General features: G+C 42.0%; 1 protein-coding gene across 1 annotated transcript in view; it reads left to right on the top strand.

Moving 5' to 3' along the window:
- Window positions 1-19737, top strand: part of GBF1 (golgi brefeldin A resistant guanine nucleotide exchange factor 1) — a 573313-nt gene that overhangs the window by 471928 nt on the left and 81648 nt on the right. The window contains 4 exon segments of the mRNA XM_030203372.1: window positions 3541-3701; window positions 5890-6121; window positions 12689-12882; window positions 13882-14032. Coding sequence (XP_030059232.1) covers window positions 3541-3701; window positions 5890-6121; window positions 12689-12882; window positions 13882-14032 — 738 coding nt within the window.

Genomic DNA, 19737 nt, shown 5'->3' with positions numbered 1-19737 from the left:
AGATGCTCCAAATCAACTCGTTACCTGCATGACAGACAGCTGTCGGCAATGGTCACCTGTATGAAAGACACCTGTCCACAGACTCAGTGAATCAGTCATACTCTAACCTCTACAAAATGGCCAAGAGCAAGGAGCTGTCTAAGGATGTCAGGGACAAGATCATACACCTGCACAAGGCTGGAATGGGCTACAAAACCATCAGTAAGACGCTGGGCGAGAAGGAGACAACTGTTGGTGCCATAGTAAGAAAATGGAAGAAGTACAAAATGACTGTCAATCGACAAAGATCTGGGGCTCCACGCAAAATCTCACCTCGTGGGGTATCCTTGATCATGAGGAAGGTTAGAAATCAGCCTACAACTACAAGGGGGGAACTTGTCAATGATCTCAAGGCAGCTGGGACCACTGTCACCACGAAAACCATTGTAACACATTACGACATAACGGATTGCAATCCTGCAGTGCCCGCAAGGTCCCCCTGCTCCGGAAGGCACATGTGACGGCCCGTCTGAAGTTTGCCAGTGAACACCTGGATGATGCCGAGAGTGATTGGGAGAAGGTGCTGTGGTCAGATGAGACAAAAATTGAGCTCTTTGGCATGAACTCAACTCGCCGTGTTTGGAGGAAGAGAAATGCTGCCTATGACCCAAAGAACACCGTCCCCACTGTCAAGCATGGAGGTGGAAATGTTATGTTTTGGGGGTGTTTCTCTGCTAAGGGCACAGGACTACTTCACCGCATCAATGGGAGAATGGATGGGGCCATGTACCGTACAATTTTGAGTGACAACCTCCTTCCCTCCGCCAGGGCCTTAAAAATGGGTCGTGGCTGGGTCTTCCAGCACGACAATGACCCAAAACATACAGCCAAGGCAACAAAGGAGTGGCTCAGGAAGAAGCACATTAGGGTCATGGAGTGGCCTAGCCAGTCACCAGACCTTAATCCCATTGAAAACTTATGGAGGGAGCTGAAGATGCGAGTTGCCAAGCGACAGCCCAGAACTCTTAATGATTTAGAGATGATCTGCAAAGAGGAGTGGACCAAAATTCCTCCTGACATGTGTGCAAACCTCATCATCAACTACAGAAGACGTCTGACCGCTGTGCTTGCCAACAAGGGTTTTGCCACCAAGTATTAGGTCTTGTTTGCCAGAGGGATTAAATACTTATTTCCCTCTGCAGAATGCAAATAAATTCATATACTTTCCACAATGTGATTTTCCAGATTTAATTTGTGATGTGCTATCTCTCACTGTTACCAATAACCTACCCTTCAATTATGGGCTGCTCATGTCTTTGTCAGTGGGCAAACTTACAAAATCAGCAAGGGATCAAATACTTATTTCCCCCACTGTACATTCTAATCTTCTACCTGAGGCAATGGGAGGGTTAAGTGACGTGCCCAGGATCACAAGGAGCAGCAGTGGGATTTGAACTGGATGTCAAGACTGGTGCTCTAACCACTAGGCTACTCCTCCACTCTAGTGGGAAGGGAAAGGGATGGGATTTGATATACTGCCTTTCTGTGGTACAACCAAAGCTGTTTACATATATTATATGCAGGTACTTTCTCTGTCCCTAGTGGGCTCACATTATAAGCCCCTGCGTCTGAGGCAATGGAGGGCCAAGCGACCTACACAGAATCACAAGAAACCGCAGCAAGATTCAAATTTAGGTCCCCAGATTCTCAGGCCACAGCACTAACCACTAGGCACTACTCTTCTCCGTTTGTCTTTTGTCTCTCCCTTTCCCCTTTTAATTATGTAAACCGCTTGGACTCAACTACTACTAATAATCATTTCTATAGTGCTACTAGATGTATGCAGCACTGTATACATTATATGCAGGCACTTTCTCTAACCCTAGCTTCTTTAAGTACATGTGCCATGTGTAGGTGTTCTGGCATATATAAGTTATGATATACATGCATATTTTATAAAATATACAAGTAGATGCATAGAGTGTGTACAGGTATTTGCACTTTCCTCAGTGCAGGTGTAAACATGTTCATCGGCGTTTGCATGCTGTTGGGGTTGGATCTAGGAATCTATTTTATAAAGACACAAATACACCTATGTTGCCTTTAATCTAATATTTATAAACTATATTGTATCCTGTAAGGGAATCTAATATAGGTACCTTTTTGGACTTATCACATAGGTGCTCTTTTATAACTATATGTGGAAAATGTTTTATAAAATTACTCCCCTAATAACATCTTTGGCATAAAGTTTATTTTTTTTCAAATATTTCTTTATTGAATTTTCAGAAAATAACACAAAGGAGTCCTTTTACTAAGCTGCGGGAAAAACGGCCCTGTGATAGCCTTTTTTCCTGCACGCCAGGGCCCTTTTTACCGCAGTGGGTAAAATGGCCAGCACAAAATGGCCACATGGTTAGATAACCCTTACCGTGTGGCTATACGGTGGGAAGGACTTACCGTCACCCATTGAGGCTCCAGCGGTAACTGTGCAACGCACAGCAATGCCCATTTGCTGCCGGGTTAGCACCGTGCTACAGAAAAAAAATTCCAGAACGCTGGAAATGGTGCACACTGCAGCAGGAACTACTGCTTGCAGCTGCGTTGGGTGGGTGGTAGTTCTGTTTTAGCATGCGGTAAGCCCATATTGGGCTTACCGCTGCTTTTGTAAAATACCTCCAAAGAGCAGTATGTAAAGGTACGATAAAGTTTATAATGTCTTTATTATATTCTGGAAATATTTTTACTGGTAAGTGTAAATGGTATTCATAAAGTACAGTACTCCAATGTTGTTGCAGTAACTGTTTCATGTATGGGGCTAGAAAATTGCTTGGCACCCAAAATTGGAAGCCTGAGCCAGGAAAAGTTGCCACCACTACTATTGGCGGGCCAGATTGAGAACCGCAGTGGGCAGGCTTAGATCTATGGAACGCGGCTACTGCCACTAATACAGCTCACCTTAAATCAAGGAGAGCTGCTGCTGTGGCCCACAGCCAAACCAAGTGTGGGCCAAGTAGATCTGTCATTACTGGAGCTGTGCTGAGGTGATGTGCTGCTACTAGAGATGGGCAGGGCTGAAGAGAGCTGTATTTTTTGTTGCAGCTGGGCAAAATTAAAAGTGAAAGTATACATGTACTTTCTCTTTGAAACTTGGGGCAAAGTGAAATGTACACATAAATTTTGTTTCAGAGGACAGTCTTAAAATTGCTCTACTTTTTAGTTATTTTTGCTAAAGAAGTTGGTGGATTTTAAAAATATTATATTCATATTAGACTAATGCTCCAGGTTCTGCAGTCCATAAGGTTATATATTCATTTTTTGAGTATTTAAATTACATGGCTCTTACTTTTCCGCTACTGGATGATAGTGTGAAAGAGGCTCCCAAAATTAAGTGAAATAATAATATGAAGCTTTACGATCTGAAAGAGACAAAATCTTAAATCTTAGGTTTCTTAATTATATAAAATATTCTGCATATATCTGTTCAGCATTTCCATTATCACTCTGAATAGCCTCTTCTCAACTGACTGTGACATTTTTTGGTGGTGGTGGTGGTTCCAGGTGCACAGTCTGACAGTGAGATCTCCTCTTACCATCCCAGTGATGTGAGCCTGGACCGCGGCTATACCTCAGATTCAGAGGTGTACACTGATCACAGCAAACAGACCAAAATGCACCGTTCAGTGACTGATGTGGACATGATGAACAGCGAATGGCTAGTGGTGAGAGACCAAGCTTTTTCACTACCACATTGCAGCTATGTTTAGTAGATTCTTGATATATCACCTTTTTGTGGTGTAACCTAAGCAGTTTACAGGTATTTTCTCTGTCTGTCTGTCTGTTCTCTGGCATACAATCTAATAATTCAGGACTAGAGTTCCAGTAAACAGCTGCTATTGAGCAGTACTGCTGGACGAAAGAACAGCAGCCATGCTTACAGGGAGATATATTACAAATAGATACTGAAAGTTTAAGGGGGAAGTTTATCAAGTTGCATTAGGGCTTTAAATCGTGTTATTTGCCCCAGAGTCTGCCCCTTCCCCCAATCAAAACAAAGTAACATATAGTAACATAGTAGATGACGGCAGAAAAAGACCTGCACGGTCCATCCAGTCTGCCCAACAAGATAACTCATATTTGCTGCTTTTTGTGTATATCCTACTTTGATTTGTACCTGTGCTCTTCAGGGCACAGACCGTATAAGTCTGCCCAGCACTATCCCCGCCTCCCAACCACCAGCCCCTCCTCCCAACCACCGGCTCTGGCACAGACCGTACAAGTCTGTCCAGCACTATCCCCGCCTCCCAACCACCAGTCCCGCTTCCCACCACCGACTCTGGCACAGACCGTATAAGTCTGCCCAGCACTACCCTTTAAAGTTCCTATCACATGACTACTGCGAGGGGCTGTGTTTCCGTATAAGGAAACATGACCCCTATTGGTAGTTGTGCTGTTTTGATGGACTGTGAATCACTCTTGCCCAGGGAACACCAGACCACCAGGAAACTAAGGTACAGGTACGTATGGAGGAATTGATCAGGGGATGTACTTTGGAGGGGGACAACTCTGGTGATCACAGCTGGAATCATCAGGCTGTGGTTTGCCAGCCCTATGCTTCAGGCTACTAGAATAATGCTTGCGTTGTTCATTTACCATGGTAGTCGGCAACCTGTGTGGGACTCTTAATCCTACTGGCTGATGACTCCCATAGTAAATCAAAGTGTAGTAAAAGCTTGCCTTTTATCACACCTTGATAATGTCCCCCCTTAGCAACCACACAGCTCTTCCTTCTGAACTGTTGTAGCATGCCCTGCTGTTTTAGTGCTAGTCCCTGCTCGCCAGTGTACCATAGTTTTCCATTGGGATAGTGTCTCCAAATGGGTTTCTTTTGCACATTCCATGACATCAATGAGCCTCCCTTGTAAGCCAGAGTATATGGGTATAATCTTGGTCTCTCAGTTTTATTGCTAGTGTTCACCTTAGTACAGGTAACACATCAAGGTGCACTTAGAATATATATATATATATACATATATATATATATATATATACACACACACACATACACCATGTTCCCTCTAATAAATGCCTGATCTATTATTAGAAACACTGGGTTTTCTGAAGTCTAGGGTGGGCTATTAATGGAGGCATCATTTCTCCCCTCCATCTCCCTACGATGAGCATTTTTCTCCTCTGGCCCTCCTCCCTGCAATGACCACCACATCTGTCCTGCCTCCTTCAGTAACTGGCATTGCTCTCCTCTGCTTCCCCTCCACCCGGCGTCAACCAAATCTCTCCTCATGCCTCATCTTAAGGTTATAGTGCTGGGCTGGTGCGAGGCCTTGAGGATCTGTGCATACTCAATGCCCTGAGAAGTCCTAGCATGCTCAGAGCAGGAATGAAGTGGTGGCACTGTATTTGGCTACTAGTTTTCTAGCATTGATGTGTATTGTGGTTCTGCCAGCACGCTAGTACTATTTTAACAGTGTCTTCTAGTTCTTCTGTAAGCATCTTACTTGATTCCTAATAAATCTGTTTTTCAACTGGAATATGTTATTCTAGTCTCAGGCACTCAGACAGTGCTGTCAGTGCACCCTTTCTATAACCTATAACACCTGTTATCAAGACATAAGTGCTCCCAGATAACATCTAAAATGTTATGTTATGTGGTGTGGTTATTTTGCCAAGTGCTCCCACAGGAGTAGTCTCCAAAACACATTTCTTTTGCAATACAGTTCAGAATACATTAAAACAAGGTAGTTATATCCCTATATTCTGGATTATATGACTATTTAAGTTTCATGCTCCAGTCTAGGTACAGTTTCTGGATGATCTTTCTGTGTGATAATGCTTAGATTGTCCTTCCATTGTTCATGAAACTAAGTTCATACCCCATTTCTCATCTTTTAGGTTGGGAGGGAGGATATTGATATCTCCAAGCCCACAGTAATCCACAGCAGGCCAGTGAATCAGTACAGCCTTACTGTAGGGCTGGACCTAGGTTCACATGATACCAAGTCCCTCATGAAGTGCGTTGAATCATTATCCTTTATTGTAAGAGATGCTGCCCATGTCACTCCAGAGAATTTTGAGCTTTGCGTGAAAGCAATCCGCATCTTTGTTGAAGCGAGCCTAAATGGAGGTGAGTATCTTGTTCCCCAAGCTTTGCTCATTGGTTGAGGTGTCTGTGTATCAACGATATGCACACGGGAAAAGAATGAAGGGCGTTATTTTGAGTATATGTGAGCACCTCTATTATATATGAGAAACTTGTTCAAGCATTTGATTTTGGTGGTGAATTTGAAGACAGAGTATGCAGGTACTTGCGCAATATATGATGTGAGTTGTATGAATACTGTGCAGAAGGAGAAGGTGTGAAAATGCTGCAGGTAAAACTGTGTGTGTAAGTAATTGGAGCTGTATACAGTGATAGTGTGTACAGATTGTTTTGCTTAAAAGTGAAATTTACTTTCCACTGGAACTATACAAGTAACAGTACATGTGCCAAAAGATTACACATGCTTTTAGGGCACACGCACATGCATAATGCCAAACTCAGCTACCCCCTATGTGGGTACTGATTTACACTAATACACCATGAGAAAGTGGTGGATAAATAAAGATTGAGACTTGCACTGTGAACACAGTGACCAGTTTACTAAGCCATGGGGTTTAATGAACTGTAGTACTTGAGTACTGCAGTTTAATAAATCCTGCACTAATTTTACTGGTATTGCCACAGCTGAGAAAATAACATGTTCCCAGCCATGGCAACGTGTGATGACAGCCTCCGTCTCAGTGCCACAAGTCTCCTATTGAATTGCTCCTGCCACCTCATGCCCATCTAGCAGGTGAATATGCATATGCTGATGCTTCAAGAATTAATGCCTTTGTGATTAACCCCGAACCACCTTTGGTTGCTACAGCCCTGGATTCCCACCAGCATAAACCATAGGAGGTTGAAAAAGAGCAAGAACACTCCTCTTTAGACCTGCCAGGGCCAAAATTCAAAATTTTGCTAAATTACTCGGGCTCTTTTTACACAAAGTAATGTGGAGCTTGGGTCAGCTGGTGTATCTTGCAGTAGCTAGTTGGGAGCTACTAGGTTTGTTTTCAGTCCCCTTGAACCCCAGGCCAATAGCGAATTTGGAGGAAGGGTCATGAGGGTAATCAGATGTGGAGCCTTTGTTTGGGAGATGAACTTTGGAGTACAAGATGGGTCTTATCCACAGAAATATAACATATAGTGGGCGGAGAAGGGGGCAGAACAGATTGCTTCGTGGCACCATAGACCACCTGGGATTCTTTGGACTTTGTAGGGGGAGGGGGTTACAGTTCTATAGGAGCTTATGACTCATTTAACATAGCAACTTTTAGGATCATCGTCAAACACCTTAGCCTGGTGATGTTTCCAAGTGAAAGCAAACTCACTAATTTATTTGCTTTCTATACTTCAAGAAAAGGCTTCAAAGTAGAAAGCAAATCATAACTTTTTTAATCATCCTCTTAGACTAGTCAAGAGTGATAGGTTATGTCCCCCTATCTGCAGACAGAAGCAGAGACTTGAAAGTTCTGATAACATCAGTATAACAGGTGGTGCAGCCGGGAATATTCCCAGTATTTCTCTGCCTCCAGCAGATGGCACAAGTTCATTAATACAGCAGGATTTCTTTTTATCAGGTCTTTCTCTCCAGGGTGCAGTCCACATCCTGCAGCCCTTTAGAGTGAGTTTTAGCCTAAGCATTGCTCCCAGAGACTGGTCCACAGTCCTTCCTCTGTTCGAGCATGAAGGTGTCTTTCCCTTTGGGACCCCAAGCTCAAATCCGTGGGCTTGTGAGGCCAGCCCTAAGGGGCTTCATCTTGTGGAAATTAATAGTATTCTCCTCCCCCACCCTGCTTTATCCCCCAGGAAACCAACCCCCCCCCCCCCCCACACACACACACACACACATACACACACACACCTATTTCAAGAAAAAAAAAAGGAAAAAAGTTTGGGCAGAGTGCACCTTTTTTTCTCTCTCAGCTTTGTTTAAATTAAAAAAAAATAAAAGGGAAAGAGAGAGAAAAGAAAACAACGCTGGTACTTGGATACTACTTGTTAATTTAACTGAACAGGCAGACAGAGAATGACTGGGGCAGGCCAGTGCTAGGCTCCTGGGCTGCTTTTAATAATTTTCTCCTCAGCAGGGTTCTTGCTAGGCAGTAGAGGCAGCCTTCGTGCCAGGAGACACATTCTGTGAAGCACTTGGGAGCCAGCAAGTTAGTAGTGCAGCTGTCTCCTGCTGCACAATTTGTTATGGGAGAGAGCAGATTTCTTCAGCTTATGCCCCCATGGTCCTACCAGATGCAACATGACTGCTTGTGGAGGTCAGGCACAGGTTCTGCTAATTTTGGCAGGGATGGTCACCATTTTGTCAATGGACCTCTAGAATCAGATTTGATGTAGTCTACTTCAGAGTGCTTTATGACTGGGGACTGCAGAGCTCTCTCCTTCCCCTATTGGGGGGTGGAGTGATTTGGCTTTCTCTGAGGGGCTGGGGCCTCATATGTTACAGACCCCAATCGTTTTAGAAGAGCTCTAGAGGAGTTTAAAGTTTTTGCTCCAGGGCCTTCATGGGTCTTGTCTGAGAGACAAGGTTCTCGGGGAGGAAGGAGGACTTCATCTGGGGTAGTGGTCAAGTTTTGCAAGTGGATGAGGGTGCTCACTGATCATGAATGGTGGGCTAATCCCACCTCTGTCCTCCGTGGAGGGCATATGAGGTGTAGATGATGCAAAGAATGGTGGTTACCTCCTGCAGGATGCCTCTGCAGATGGAGGGGAGCTGTCCCCAGAAGAGGAGGAGGATACCCCAGGTACTGAGGCTTTTTGGTAGGGAAGAGCTCATTTCCTTAGTTGAGCAGGTAGGTGGTCTTTGGGTCTCCACATTTTTGCACCCTTCCAAGAAGAGCCTACAGATAGGAATTCCCCACAATCTAGGTCCTTTCCATTTTATCATGCCCTTTCCCAGATGATGTTCTGAAGAGCAGAAAACTCATAGGCAGGCTGTACCACATTCTGTAGGAGGATCTTGACAGATTACTTTTTCCTCCATAAAATGGACGCTCTGCTGACTGGTCAAAAAAAAAAAGACTGCTATTCCAGTGGAGGGCAGCTTAGCCCTTAAGATTGCTGATGATCACTAGATGGAGTTGTTTCTCAAGCAAAATTTTAATGCTTCAGCTCTTAGCGTACAGGCTTCTGACTATGGCAGTTACATGGGCAAGGCACTTCTGTGGTGGATGCAGCAAATGACCACCTGCTAGAGGTTGCAAGGTTGGAGTCAGGGGCAGCCTATCAAGTGCTCATTATAACCTCATGCATATTTTTTCTTGCTTGTTGGCAGTTATGGTGGTATGTAGAAGGCTTTGGTGGCAGTGTTGGTCAGTAGATATAGCCTCCAGGTCCCACTCGATTAAGTTGGTCTTTCACAAGTTTGGCAACAATTTGACAAAGATAAGGATCCAAATGAGATTCTCTCTCTTGTCTGGATCTTGGGGGTCGGCCTTGCAGGCCCATTCTAAGAGTACTAGCAGAATAGGAAAGCCTGCTCTGCTTCAGCATCACAATATCAGAAGGCATTACTTTTTTGAGGGGCCCACAGGGCAAGGGATAGACCCTCCTCTTCCTTAGCCACTTCCAAGAGTCCCCAATGAGGATTCTTCAGATATTTATCCCAGAGTACTGATAGAATTGAAAAATGCAGAACTATAATTAGTAATATGTAATCTATCTTTAAAAATCAATCTTAGTACTGGAAGATTGGAGGGTGGCAAATGCAACGCCAATTTTTTTTAAAAAGGTTCCAGAGGTGATCTGGGAAATTATAGATCGGTGAGCCTGACCACTGAGGAAAGATATGATAGAGGTCTGTAAAATAATGAGTGAAGTGGAATGGGTATACGTGAACCACTTGTTTACTCTTCCTGTTTACTCTTTCCAAAATAAAAGGAGTAAGGGGCATGCAATGAAGCTATTTAGTAGTAAATTTAAAGCAAATCGAAGAAAATATTTCTTCATTCAATGTGTAATTAAACTCTGGAATTTGTTGCCAGAGAATCTGGTAAGAGCAGTTAGCTTAGCAGGGTTTAAAATTATTTTTAGATACCAATCTCTATGGTGGCAATCCCAGGAGCTCACATAATGGAGTAGACAGTGACCAAGAGGATTTTTAAGCTGATGCTCCCTGGACCTAGGTGATTCTGAACTGAGTCTCTCAACCTTTCAGTTCCTAGTAGATGGCTGCTGCATTCCTTATTTCAATCTCTTGGCATCCAACCATATTACAAAGTATCTGCATTTCTTCAAGGTCCATCAAGCCCAGCATCCTGTTTCCAACAGTGGCCAATCTAGGTCACAAATACCTGGCAAGATCCCAAAAAGTACAAAACATTTTATGCTGCTTATCCCAGAAATAAGCAGTGGAGTTTCCTCAAGTCCATTTTAATAATGGTCTATTAACTTTTCCTTTAGGAAGCTGTCCAAACCTTTTTTTTAAACCCCATTAAGCTAACCGCCTTTACCACATTCTCTGGCAATGAATTCCAGAGTTTAATTACACGTCGAGTGAAGAAACATTTTCTCCGATTTGTTTTAAATTTAGTACTTTGTAGCTTCATCAAATGCCCCGTAGTCCTAGTATTTTTGGAAAGAGTAAACAGACGCTTCACGTCAACCCTTTGGACTCCACTCATTATTTTATAGACCTCTGTCATATCTCCCCTCAGCCGTCTTTTATCCAAGCTGAAGAGCGCTAGCTGCTTTAGCCTTTCCTCATAGTGAAGTCGTCCCATCGCCGTTATCATTTTCATTGCCACTTCAGACATATTTAAGACAGGAAAATATCCAATGTATTTTACAGGCTTAAAACACACTGTTTCTTCACAGAACATTTACATTCTGTTCAAAAGAATATGCTGCCAATACATAAAACAGCACATGATCCTGTTCCAAAAACTGCATTGACAATAGATCAAATGGTATGTTAAAATCCGCCGACACACAGACTCCTTCCAAATCCACAGGCAAAGTTATCAAGAAGTCAATCAGCATGGGACAATCCGCATCTAGCACTCTTGATGGACAATAGAAAACACATATAGATAAAAATTTACCTTTCAAAATCAAACATTCCACTCATATTACCTCAATCTCCATTTTTCTCAGATCCAAACTATAAACACACTCCTTGCATGATCCAAACAAGATGGTTTGCAAATCAGTCATAAAAAGTACAGTAGAAAAACAATAATAGAATATCTCCAGTGCTTGCTGCCATAGAATTATAACAGGAACAAATAATACTTTCTTTAAACCTTTCCTAGAAAAACTACTTCTTTGGATTTTTTAAAAGCTCCTTCAGAAGCTGATTCCGCCAAAATACTCCCGCTATCCTATAAGCCTTCTTTTTTCGTTTTTCTAATCTCAGCTCTGTTATTGTAGGTAACATCAAAAGATTTTTTTTTTTTTTTACAAAATGCCGCGATCACCTGGAAGTGTATAGTTCTACTCTCTCCCACACCAGCCCTGGCCTCTGATTTTGTAATGAATTTGTAATGACCTAACCGTTAGGACCAACATTTTGAACAGGTAGCCAGTGAAGTTTATCAGTGGAGGCCCTGGTTTATAATGGGTTCCATTATCTTTTGGCATTAACATACTCGGAATATTCCTGGTTACACCATCTGTTATACTGATAATGTCATCACAATCTTCAGGTCTCTGCCTTTAAAACAAATCGGAGAAAATGTTTCTTCACTCAACGTGTAATTAAACTCTGGAATACATTGCCAGAGAATGTGGTAAAGGCGGTTAGCTTAACGGGGTTTAAAAAAGGTTTGGACAGCTTCCTAAAGGAAAAGTTAATAGACCATTATTAAAATGGACTTGAGGAAACTCCACTGCTTATTTCTGGGATAAGCAGCAAAAAATGTTTTGTACTTTTTGGGATCTTGCCAGGTATTTGTGACCTAGATTGGCCACTGTTGGAAACAGGATGTTGGGCTTGATGGACCTTTGCTGATAGGGGGACATAACCCATCAGTCTGGACTGGTCTAGCAGAACTGAAGAAAAGGAAATTATCAGTAAAGATAAAATTTGCCTTAATCACATAGCTAACCAGATGAAAATCATAACCCTCCATAACCCATAAGTATAACAAAAAAACAGTTCACCATTTTCAGGACTACTGCAGTCTTCAAATTTTAATAAGCCATGCTATTTTATTATTTATAATAATGAGCTTCTTTGCATGCATTTCATTTCATTTATTGCTTTCTATACTACCTTCCCTATTCCAAAGTGGTATACAATAATAAAATATAATAAAAACAAACCACAGGACATTCCCTCACCCTAAATAATCCCCATGTCACCCAAAATTACAAAGTTAAAATCCACAGCCCTACCCTCAAGATAGATCTAAGTGCATCACCAAGAGTCAGAACAGCCTTGGACTCTCCCTTCAGAAAGAACCAACTCTGTTACTGTTTTTATTCATTTTATGCCTGATTTAAGGTTCAAAAGGCAAATAACTCACAAAATTAAGTTATTGATATATTACCTTTTCGCAGCGTAATAGCTAAGCATGCCTTTCCTGCAGAGATAGACAAAAACGAGAGGGGATACCAATAGTTGTAGAATTATATAACTATTCCTTACATTTCAAGGGTACAAGTCTCAAGAGAAGAGGACCAAAAGCCACAGGTATGACAGCAAATCAAATCGTTTCAAGAAGAAAACAAAGGAAAAAGAAAATGGGTTGAGACGTTCAAGGGTCTCCAGCCAGTATCCGTCCCGCACCCACAGCGATGATGATGAGGATGAGAGTGTTCCTGCCAGCTACCACACTGTGTCTTTACAGGTTAGTCAGGACGTAAGTATAGCAGGCCTTTCCTCCTCCTCTCACAGTTCTCACCAGTTTGCTGACTTCGTTGGGGCACTAAGGATACTGTGTCTATATCTTCTTTGAATCCTGGCTGTAGAATTACTGCATCTCATTGGTCAGGGTTCTTGTTTTTGGGACTAGAGGAAACACTCTTGCATGCAGTTTGCTGGGTTTCCTTGATATCTTGGCTGAGATTCAGAATAAAGGGATCCTTTCACTAAAAATTCAGGGGCTATGATAGAACTAAAATAAGCAAACCTTGCCTTTGTATTTCTTGATCATTTGTGTAAAGGTGCTGTCTCTTGTCTGAAAATCATTTCCTCCTTCATTATTACTCAATTTCTACATTCATATACGTAGGAGGAGGTCATGGCTTGTCTGGTTTGGGTGGAGGTGGTTGTTATGCATTTATATAATGATTTTCTTTGTAGATGAGCAGGATGTATCAGCCACACGAGTGCATGATGTCATCCACTCATGTGCCTGATTTGTCATCCTGTCCAAGGAGGAAAAACTTATTTATTTAAAAGGATTTATGTCCTACATCATCTACAATTCTGAGCGAGGTATATCTTACATACATGTTAAAATTAACATACAGATAAAGTAAAATAAGTAAAAAAATTGTTTTCAGGTGCACATCACCTGATCTATGTTGATTGAGTCAGCACTGCAAATATTGTATTGTCACCTTACTTTTAAGTTTTATCCTAAACTAATAGTAAACGGAAGCAGAGCAGAAAAACTCCCTGTAAAATGAACCTAACTAGCCAGTGCCACTAATGCTCACAAGTTTCAGATGTGTGCTAATTCAGTCTTTTTATTTATAGGGGGTTTCAAAGGGAAGGGAGAGGAGGGCAGTACTGACTTGTGATCTCTTTGACATCCCTGTTTTGAACAAGGCTTGGAGGAAATGTTGACATGACTACTTGAAATAACAGCAGATGACGGTCTATTTTCTGTGTGTGTTTGCAGCTTCTTGACTTGATGCACACCCTCCACACAAGAGCTGCCACTATCTACAGCTCTTGGGCAGAGGAACAGCGTCACCTAGAAGCTGCTGGGAAGAAAATAGAGGCAGATTCCAAAACGCTGTGGTCCAACTGCTGGTGTCCACTTTTGCAAGGTAAATCCATAAATATCACTCAGTACCATTATAGGGGAAGTGTTCATAGTGGCTGCACTGCTGCAAAAGAATGTGGGTATTTTCTTGTGGACTCTGCATTAATTTTCAAGTCAAAGTACATGAAAATTGTGTCAGGAAAAGTACCTATAGGCAATTGCGACTCCCTTTTTTGTTGGTATTTCTCCCCCCTCCTTCTCCAAGCAGTTGATGTAGTTTTTGAAACACACAAATATGCACATTGTTTCAATAATTACCTACTTCCTCCAGGAATATTTATGCTGCATATGGGTAAAGGTCTTTGTTATAGAATATATGGATTTTACTCGCACATAGTTTTAAAAATAGTCCATTTCCAAAGCTCAAATACAATTTTACTTGCAGTAATGGCTTTGGAAAATGCTCTTTAAACTTTCAAAGGGGCATAGGAATATTCTATTCTCCAAGGACAAGGATATGAAGTCCCTACATATGGGATATATCACCAGCAGATCCCAGTACCAACATCCACAAATTTTGCTTGTCATGCCTCCAGCTCAAACATATCACTAACTGCACTACCTGTAAGGTGATACCTAGGGGTCTTCATTGCCATGAAGAATAGAAGTGTAGAAGCTGTTTGGTTTGTCGAAATGCATCTGCACTGGAGGCATCAACAGGGAAATGGCTGAGGCCATGCCATTTAAGTTAGAGAAGGAGGATGAGCCTAGGACAAAATTGTTGAACATTTTCCAATTTCTCAACTCCTACCCACTTTCTCTGTCCTTAGCGCAGTGGTGCCCAAATCTGGTCCTGGAGGCACCCCAGCCAGTCAGGTTTTCAGGATACCCGCAATGAATATTGCATGCAGTGGAGGCAGTGCATGCAAATCTCTCTCATGAATCATAGTTCTAATGCTAGGGTCCACCTTGGGGGTCAGCACTCAAAAGATCTAGGTGTCCTTGTAGATAGTATACTGAAATCGTCTGTTCAGTGTGCAGCGGCGGCCAAAAAAGCAAATAGGATGCTAGGAATTATTAGGAAAAGGATGGTGAATAAGACTGAAAATACTATAACGCCTCTGTATCGCTCCATGGTTCAACCGCACCTTGAGTATTGCATTCAGTTCTGTTCGCCATATCTCAAAAAAGATATAGCGGAATTAGAAAAGGTTCAAAGAAGAGCGACCGGAATGATAAAGGGGATTGAACTCCTATCTTATGAGGAAAGACTGAAGACATTAGGGCTCTTCAGCTTGGAAAAGAGACGGATGAGGAGAGATATGATTGAGGTCTACAAAATCCTGAGTGGTGTAGAATGTGTAGAAGTAAATTTTTTACTCGTTCCAAAAGTACAAATACTAGGGGACACTCGGGGAAGTTACATGGAAATATTTTTAAAACAAATAGGAGGAAATATTTTTTGACGCAACGAGTAGTTAACTCTGGAACCCTTTGCCAGAGGATGTGGTAACAGCGTATCTGGGTGTAAAAAATATTTAGACAAGTTCCTGGAGGAAAAGTCCATAGTTTGCTATTGAGACAGACATGAGAAAACAAATGCTTGCCCTTGGATTGGTAGCATTGAATGTTGCTACTAATTGGGTTTCTGCCAGGTACTTGTGACCTGGCTTGGCCACTGTTTAGAAACAGGATACTGGGCTAGATGTACCATTGATCTGACCCAGTATGGCTACTCTTATGTTCTTATGTTTTTGACAAGAGTTATACAGAAAACAAGCTTCCATATCATCATGCTTATCAATCCATAGACTGGTGGGTTGTGTCCATCTACCAGCAGGTGGAGATAGAGAGCAATCCTTTTGCCTCCCTATATGTGGTCATGTGCTGACGGAAACTCCTCCAGTATGTTCTCTATCTCAGCAGGTGGTGGTCACACACAGCAGCAGCTCTGGCTAGGTCTCCAAGCCTAATTTTTAGGTTTTGTTGAGTACCTGGGGTTGAGGGCTCTTCTTGAGCAAGTGCAAACCTGGTGGCGCCAGGTCCCTCCTTTCTCCCCCCTCCCGCTGGCTCCGTTAAAAAAAAAAAAAAAAAAATTTTGGACGTCCTTAAAGGCGTTTATTTCGACGTTTATTTAAACGTTTATTGCAGCTACTCACTGGGACACCAGGTCATTACAGCTCGGAGCGAGAAGCAGGTAATTTTTACCTTTTTATAACGGGCAGGGGGTTCCCCGATCGATCTCCACGTGGCCTATGGCGTCGGAGGGCGAGGGCGCGAAGAATCGCTCCCCGGACCGCGTGTGCGCTTCTAGCGGGGATGCGGGGGTCTTAAAGTCTGATTCGCCCTTGTTGGGTGTCAGTTCGGAGGCCGGTCAGTGTCCCAGGTCTTCCTCCAGTGCGGCAGTTTTTCCCGCCATAAACGCCCATCCCCCGCTGCTCGCCTCCGCCATCTTGGCCGGCCACTCTGCTCGGACGGCTTCTTCTTGGGCCGCCCTTGAGCTGGAAGACGTTAATGCCATGGCCGCCCTTGATTTGGGAGATGGCAAAAAAGCGGCTAAAGTTAAGCGCCGTTCTTCCCGCGCGGCTCCTTCGCGGAGTGTCGCGCCGGACGCCATCTTGGATGCGCAGCATGTTTCTCCCCCGCTCTTGCGAGCGCCGGTTGAGGGTGCGTCTAGGGCTGTGGCCCAGGCTGCTGAAGTGCACAGTCTGGGGGGTTTCTCCCCCGAGTTTATTTTGCTGCTGCATCAGGCCTTCCTTATGCAAAACGCTGCCCCTTCTCCCTTGTCCGATAAAGGGGTTGAGGCCTCCGGAAGTAAACGCCCTCGGGTGGATTCCTTTATAGTTTTTTTTATGATATACAGTTTCTCCAAGAACAAGCAGGCATCATAATCTCACATTTTTTTATGTTTATTGCGACTTGTTAGACTGTATATACCAAATGAATGGATCTAAGCGGTGTACTGTACACTAAAATAGATTATAAAATGGAAAAGGAAAGCCATAATAAAATAGGATAGTACACTTTCACACAAAAACAGACGATTCAGCTAAAATCAGTATAAGGTTGCTCCCTGTAAGCAGAGCAGTTCCACTGCCAGGTTCCCTTCATCACTTAGGATGGAAAAGACAACTGAAAAAAATAAGTCTTCAATAAATTAAATTTAACCAAAGATTCTTCATTCCAAATCTGGAATGGTCATTCCGTAACCTTGGGGAAAGGAAATAAAATGCACTATGCCTTGTCAATTTATAGTGAGCAACCTTAGGATGGGGGAGTACTAAATGATTAGAGTGAAGGATACGAGTGGGTGTATACAGCATTGCTTTTGAAGCCAAGTAAGAAGGAAAACCTAAATAATAAGCCTTATGCGTACGCATCAGAATTTTAAATTGAATGCAGTAATCTATTGGCAACCATGGAGACGAGTAATTAAGAGGCGTAACGTGATCAAAATTCTTAGCCCTAGAAAGGAACCTAGCGGCACAATTCTGAAGAGTTTGCATGCATTTTAATTGGGGAGGAGGTAAAATGCATAAACTGAATTACAGTAATCAAGCCGAGGAATCAAGGGGTCATGCAGTGCGGTATACATAGAGGGCAAATCAAGAAAATCACGGACACCATGAAGAGTGCATAAAGTTGCAAAACCTGATTTTAAAATCATTGAGATTTATTTAGAAAAGGTAAGCTTAGAGGATTCCAACTAAAGGCCTAAATAGCAGAAATTATCAACCGTTGAAATGGGAAATCTGAATAGAACTGGGGTGACCTAAGGCTGGGACAGAAGACCAGTGATCCAACAGGCCAAGTAAGAAGGAAAATGTGATATCGTCCTCCTAATTGTTGGAACTTAGTTGAGGTTGATCTTACTGAATTCATCTCCTATGCATGTATTAATAATGACAATATCATTATTGTTGGAGATGTTAATTTACATCTTGAAAACATTACGAACCAATACACCAAAAATTTCCTAAAATTTCTTAATGTTTGGCACTTCTTGCTTTTCAACAGAATGTCCTCTCATGTTAAAGGTCATCAATTAGATATAATAGGAACAAAAATTTACAGACCCAACTACTTTTTTCATCTCAGATTTTCATTGGACCCCAATACCTTGGTCAGATCAGTGGCCTTTTTTTAAAAATGTACTGGAAGGAAATTAATTTTCATTCCAAATCCCGAAATTTATTACATTCCTTTAAAACTAGAGGTAAAATTGACCTTTTAAAAATTTGGTCCAATGAATCATTCAGTATATTACTTACCTCAAACCCTTGTAAAGTAGTCTTTGATGTTATTGCACCTGTGACTGTCAAATCTTGTCCGAAAAGATTATCTCCTTGATTCAATGATGATCTTTACAAATGAAATGTAAATGCTGTAGACAGGAGAGAATTTGGGCTAAGGACAAATCCACTGAACCATGGAACACTTGGAAAAAAACTTTTGAAAACCTACAAAGATATGATCTCTAAAGCAAAAACCTCCTACTATTCCAAATTCATTGGTGATACAGTAGTCAACCCAAGGAAACTTTACACAGTAGTCTATTGGACACTCAACTAATAACCAATTCAACTGATCCCATACCTACTGCCGACCTCTTGGCTACTTATTTTAAACGGAAAATAGCTAAAATCGAACTAGAACTTAACAATACCCCTTCATCTATAGACTATTTTCTCTATTTACGTGATCCTTTACTGCCTCATTCTCAAGCAGATAGAATCCGATCCGTTTTTCATCAAATCACTACTGATCAGGTCAATCATGCGTTACGTAAATACGTAAATTCACATTGTCTGCTTGTTATGTGCCCTACTTATCTCCACAAGTCAGCTTCTGATTTATTCTTACATCATTTGCACTCAGATCTTACTTTGATGTTGTCTCAAGGTGTCTTTTCCTCTGACAATGGCAATATTATTTTGACTCCTATACCTAAAAATACCCAAACTAGCCTAAGTTTAGTTTCCAACTATAGACCAGTAGCCTTAATTCCTCCTCTTGTTAAAGTAATGGAGGGACTTGTCATGGACCAACTTATGGAGCATCTCCAGATTCATGCGATTTTGCATAGTTCACAATCTGGTTTTAGGCCCTCTTACAGTACAGATACTGTGCTTACTACCCTCTTAGCTAACTTTAGGAGAGAATTAAGTTTCGACAACAAAATACTGATACTTCAATTTGATCTATCCAGTGTCTTTGATTCTGTTGATCATAATATTCTTTTAAACAACTTCAAAGAAAATACAAATACACCATAAGACAAACCAAAAGATTATATTACAAAACTGTAATTGGACCAAACTACAAGGACACACATAAACTTTTCCAACTCGTGAATAAACTACTAGATACTACACCAGTCACAACCAATAGCAAAGACGCACCGGGAGCAGATAATCTCGCGAGATACTTCAACGAGAAAATCATACAACTGCGACGTAAGATACCTGTCAGTACCATCGACTATGATGAAATTCTTGACTGTCTAGATCCAGACCCTGGCATTTACCCAGCAGATAGAACCTGGACCAATTTCGAGACACTGTCAGAGGATATCATCTCCCAAACGCTCAAAAAATTTGCCAAATCTCACTGCAAACTAGACATATGCCCAAACAACCTTATGACATTTGCTCCTCAACAATTCATAACAGACATTACGAAACACTTGAACTATATGTTACAAAATGGACTCTTCCCGAAGGGGAAAGGAAACATTTTACTCACCCCCATACCCAAAGACGCAAAGAA

Source organism: Microcaecilia unicolor, chromosome 5 (assembly GCF_901765095.1).
Source record: "Microcaecilia unicolor chromosome 5, aMicUni1.1, whole genome shotgun sequence".
In the NCBI taxonomy this organism is placed as follows: Eukaryota; Metazoa; Chordata; class Amphibia; order Gymnophiona; family Siphonopidae; genus Microcaecilia; species Microcaecilia unicolor.
This window is presented reverse-complemented; position numbering and strand designations above follow the sequence as displayed.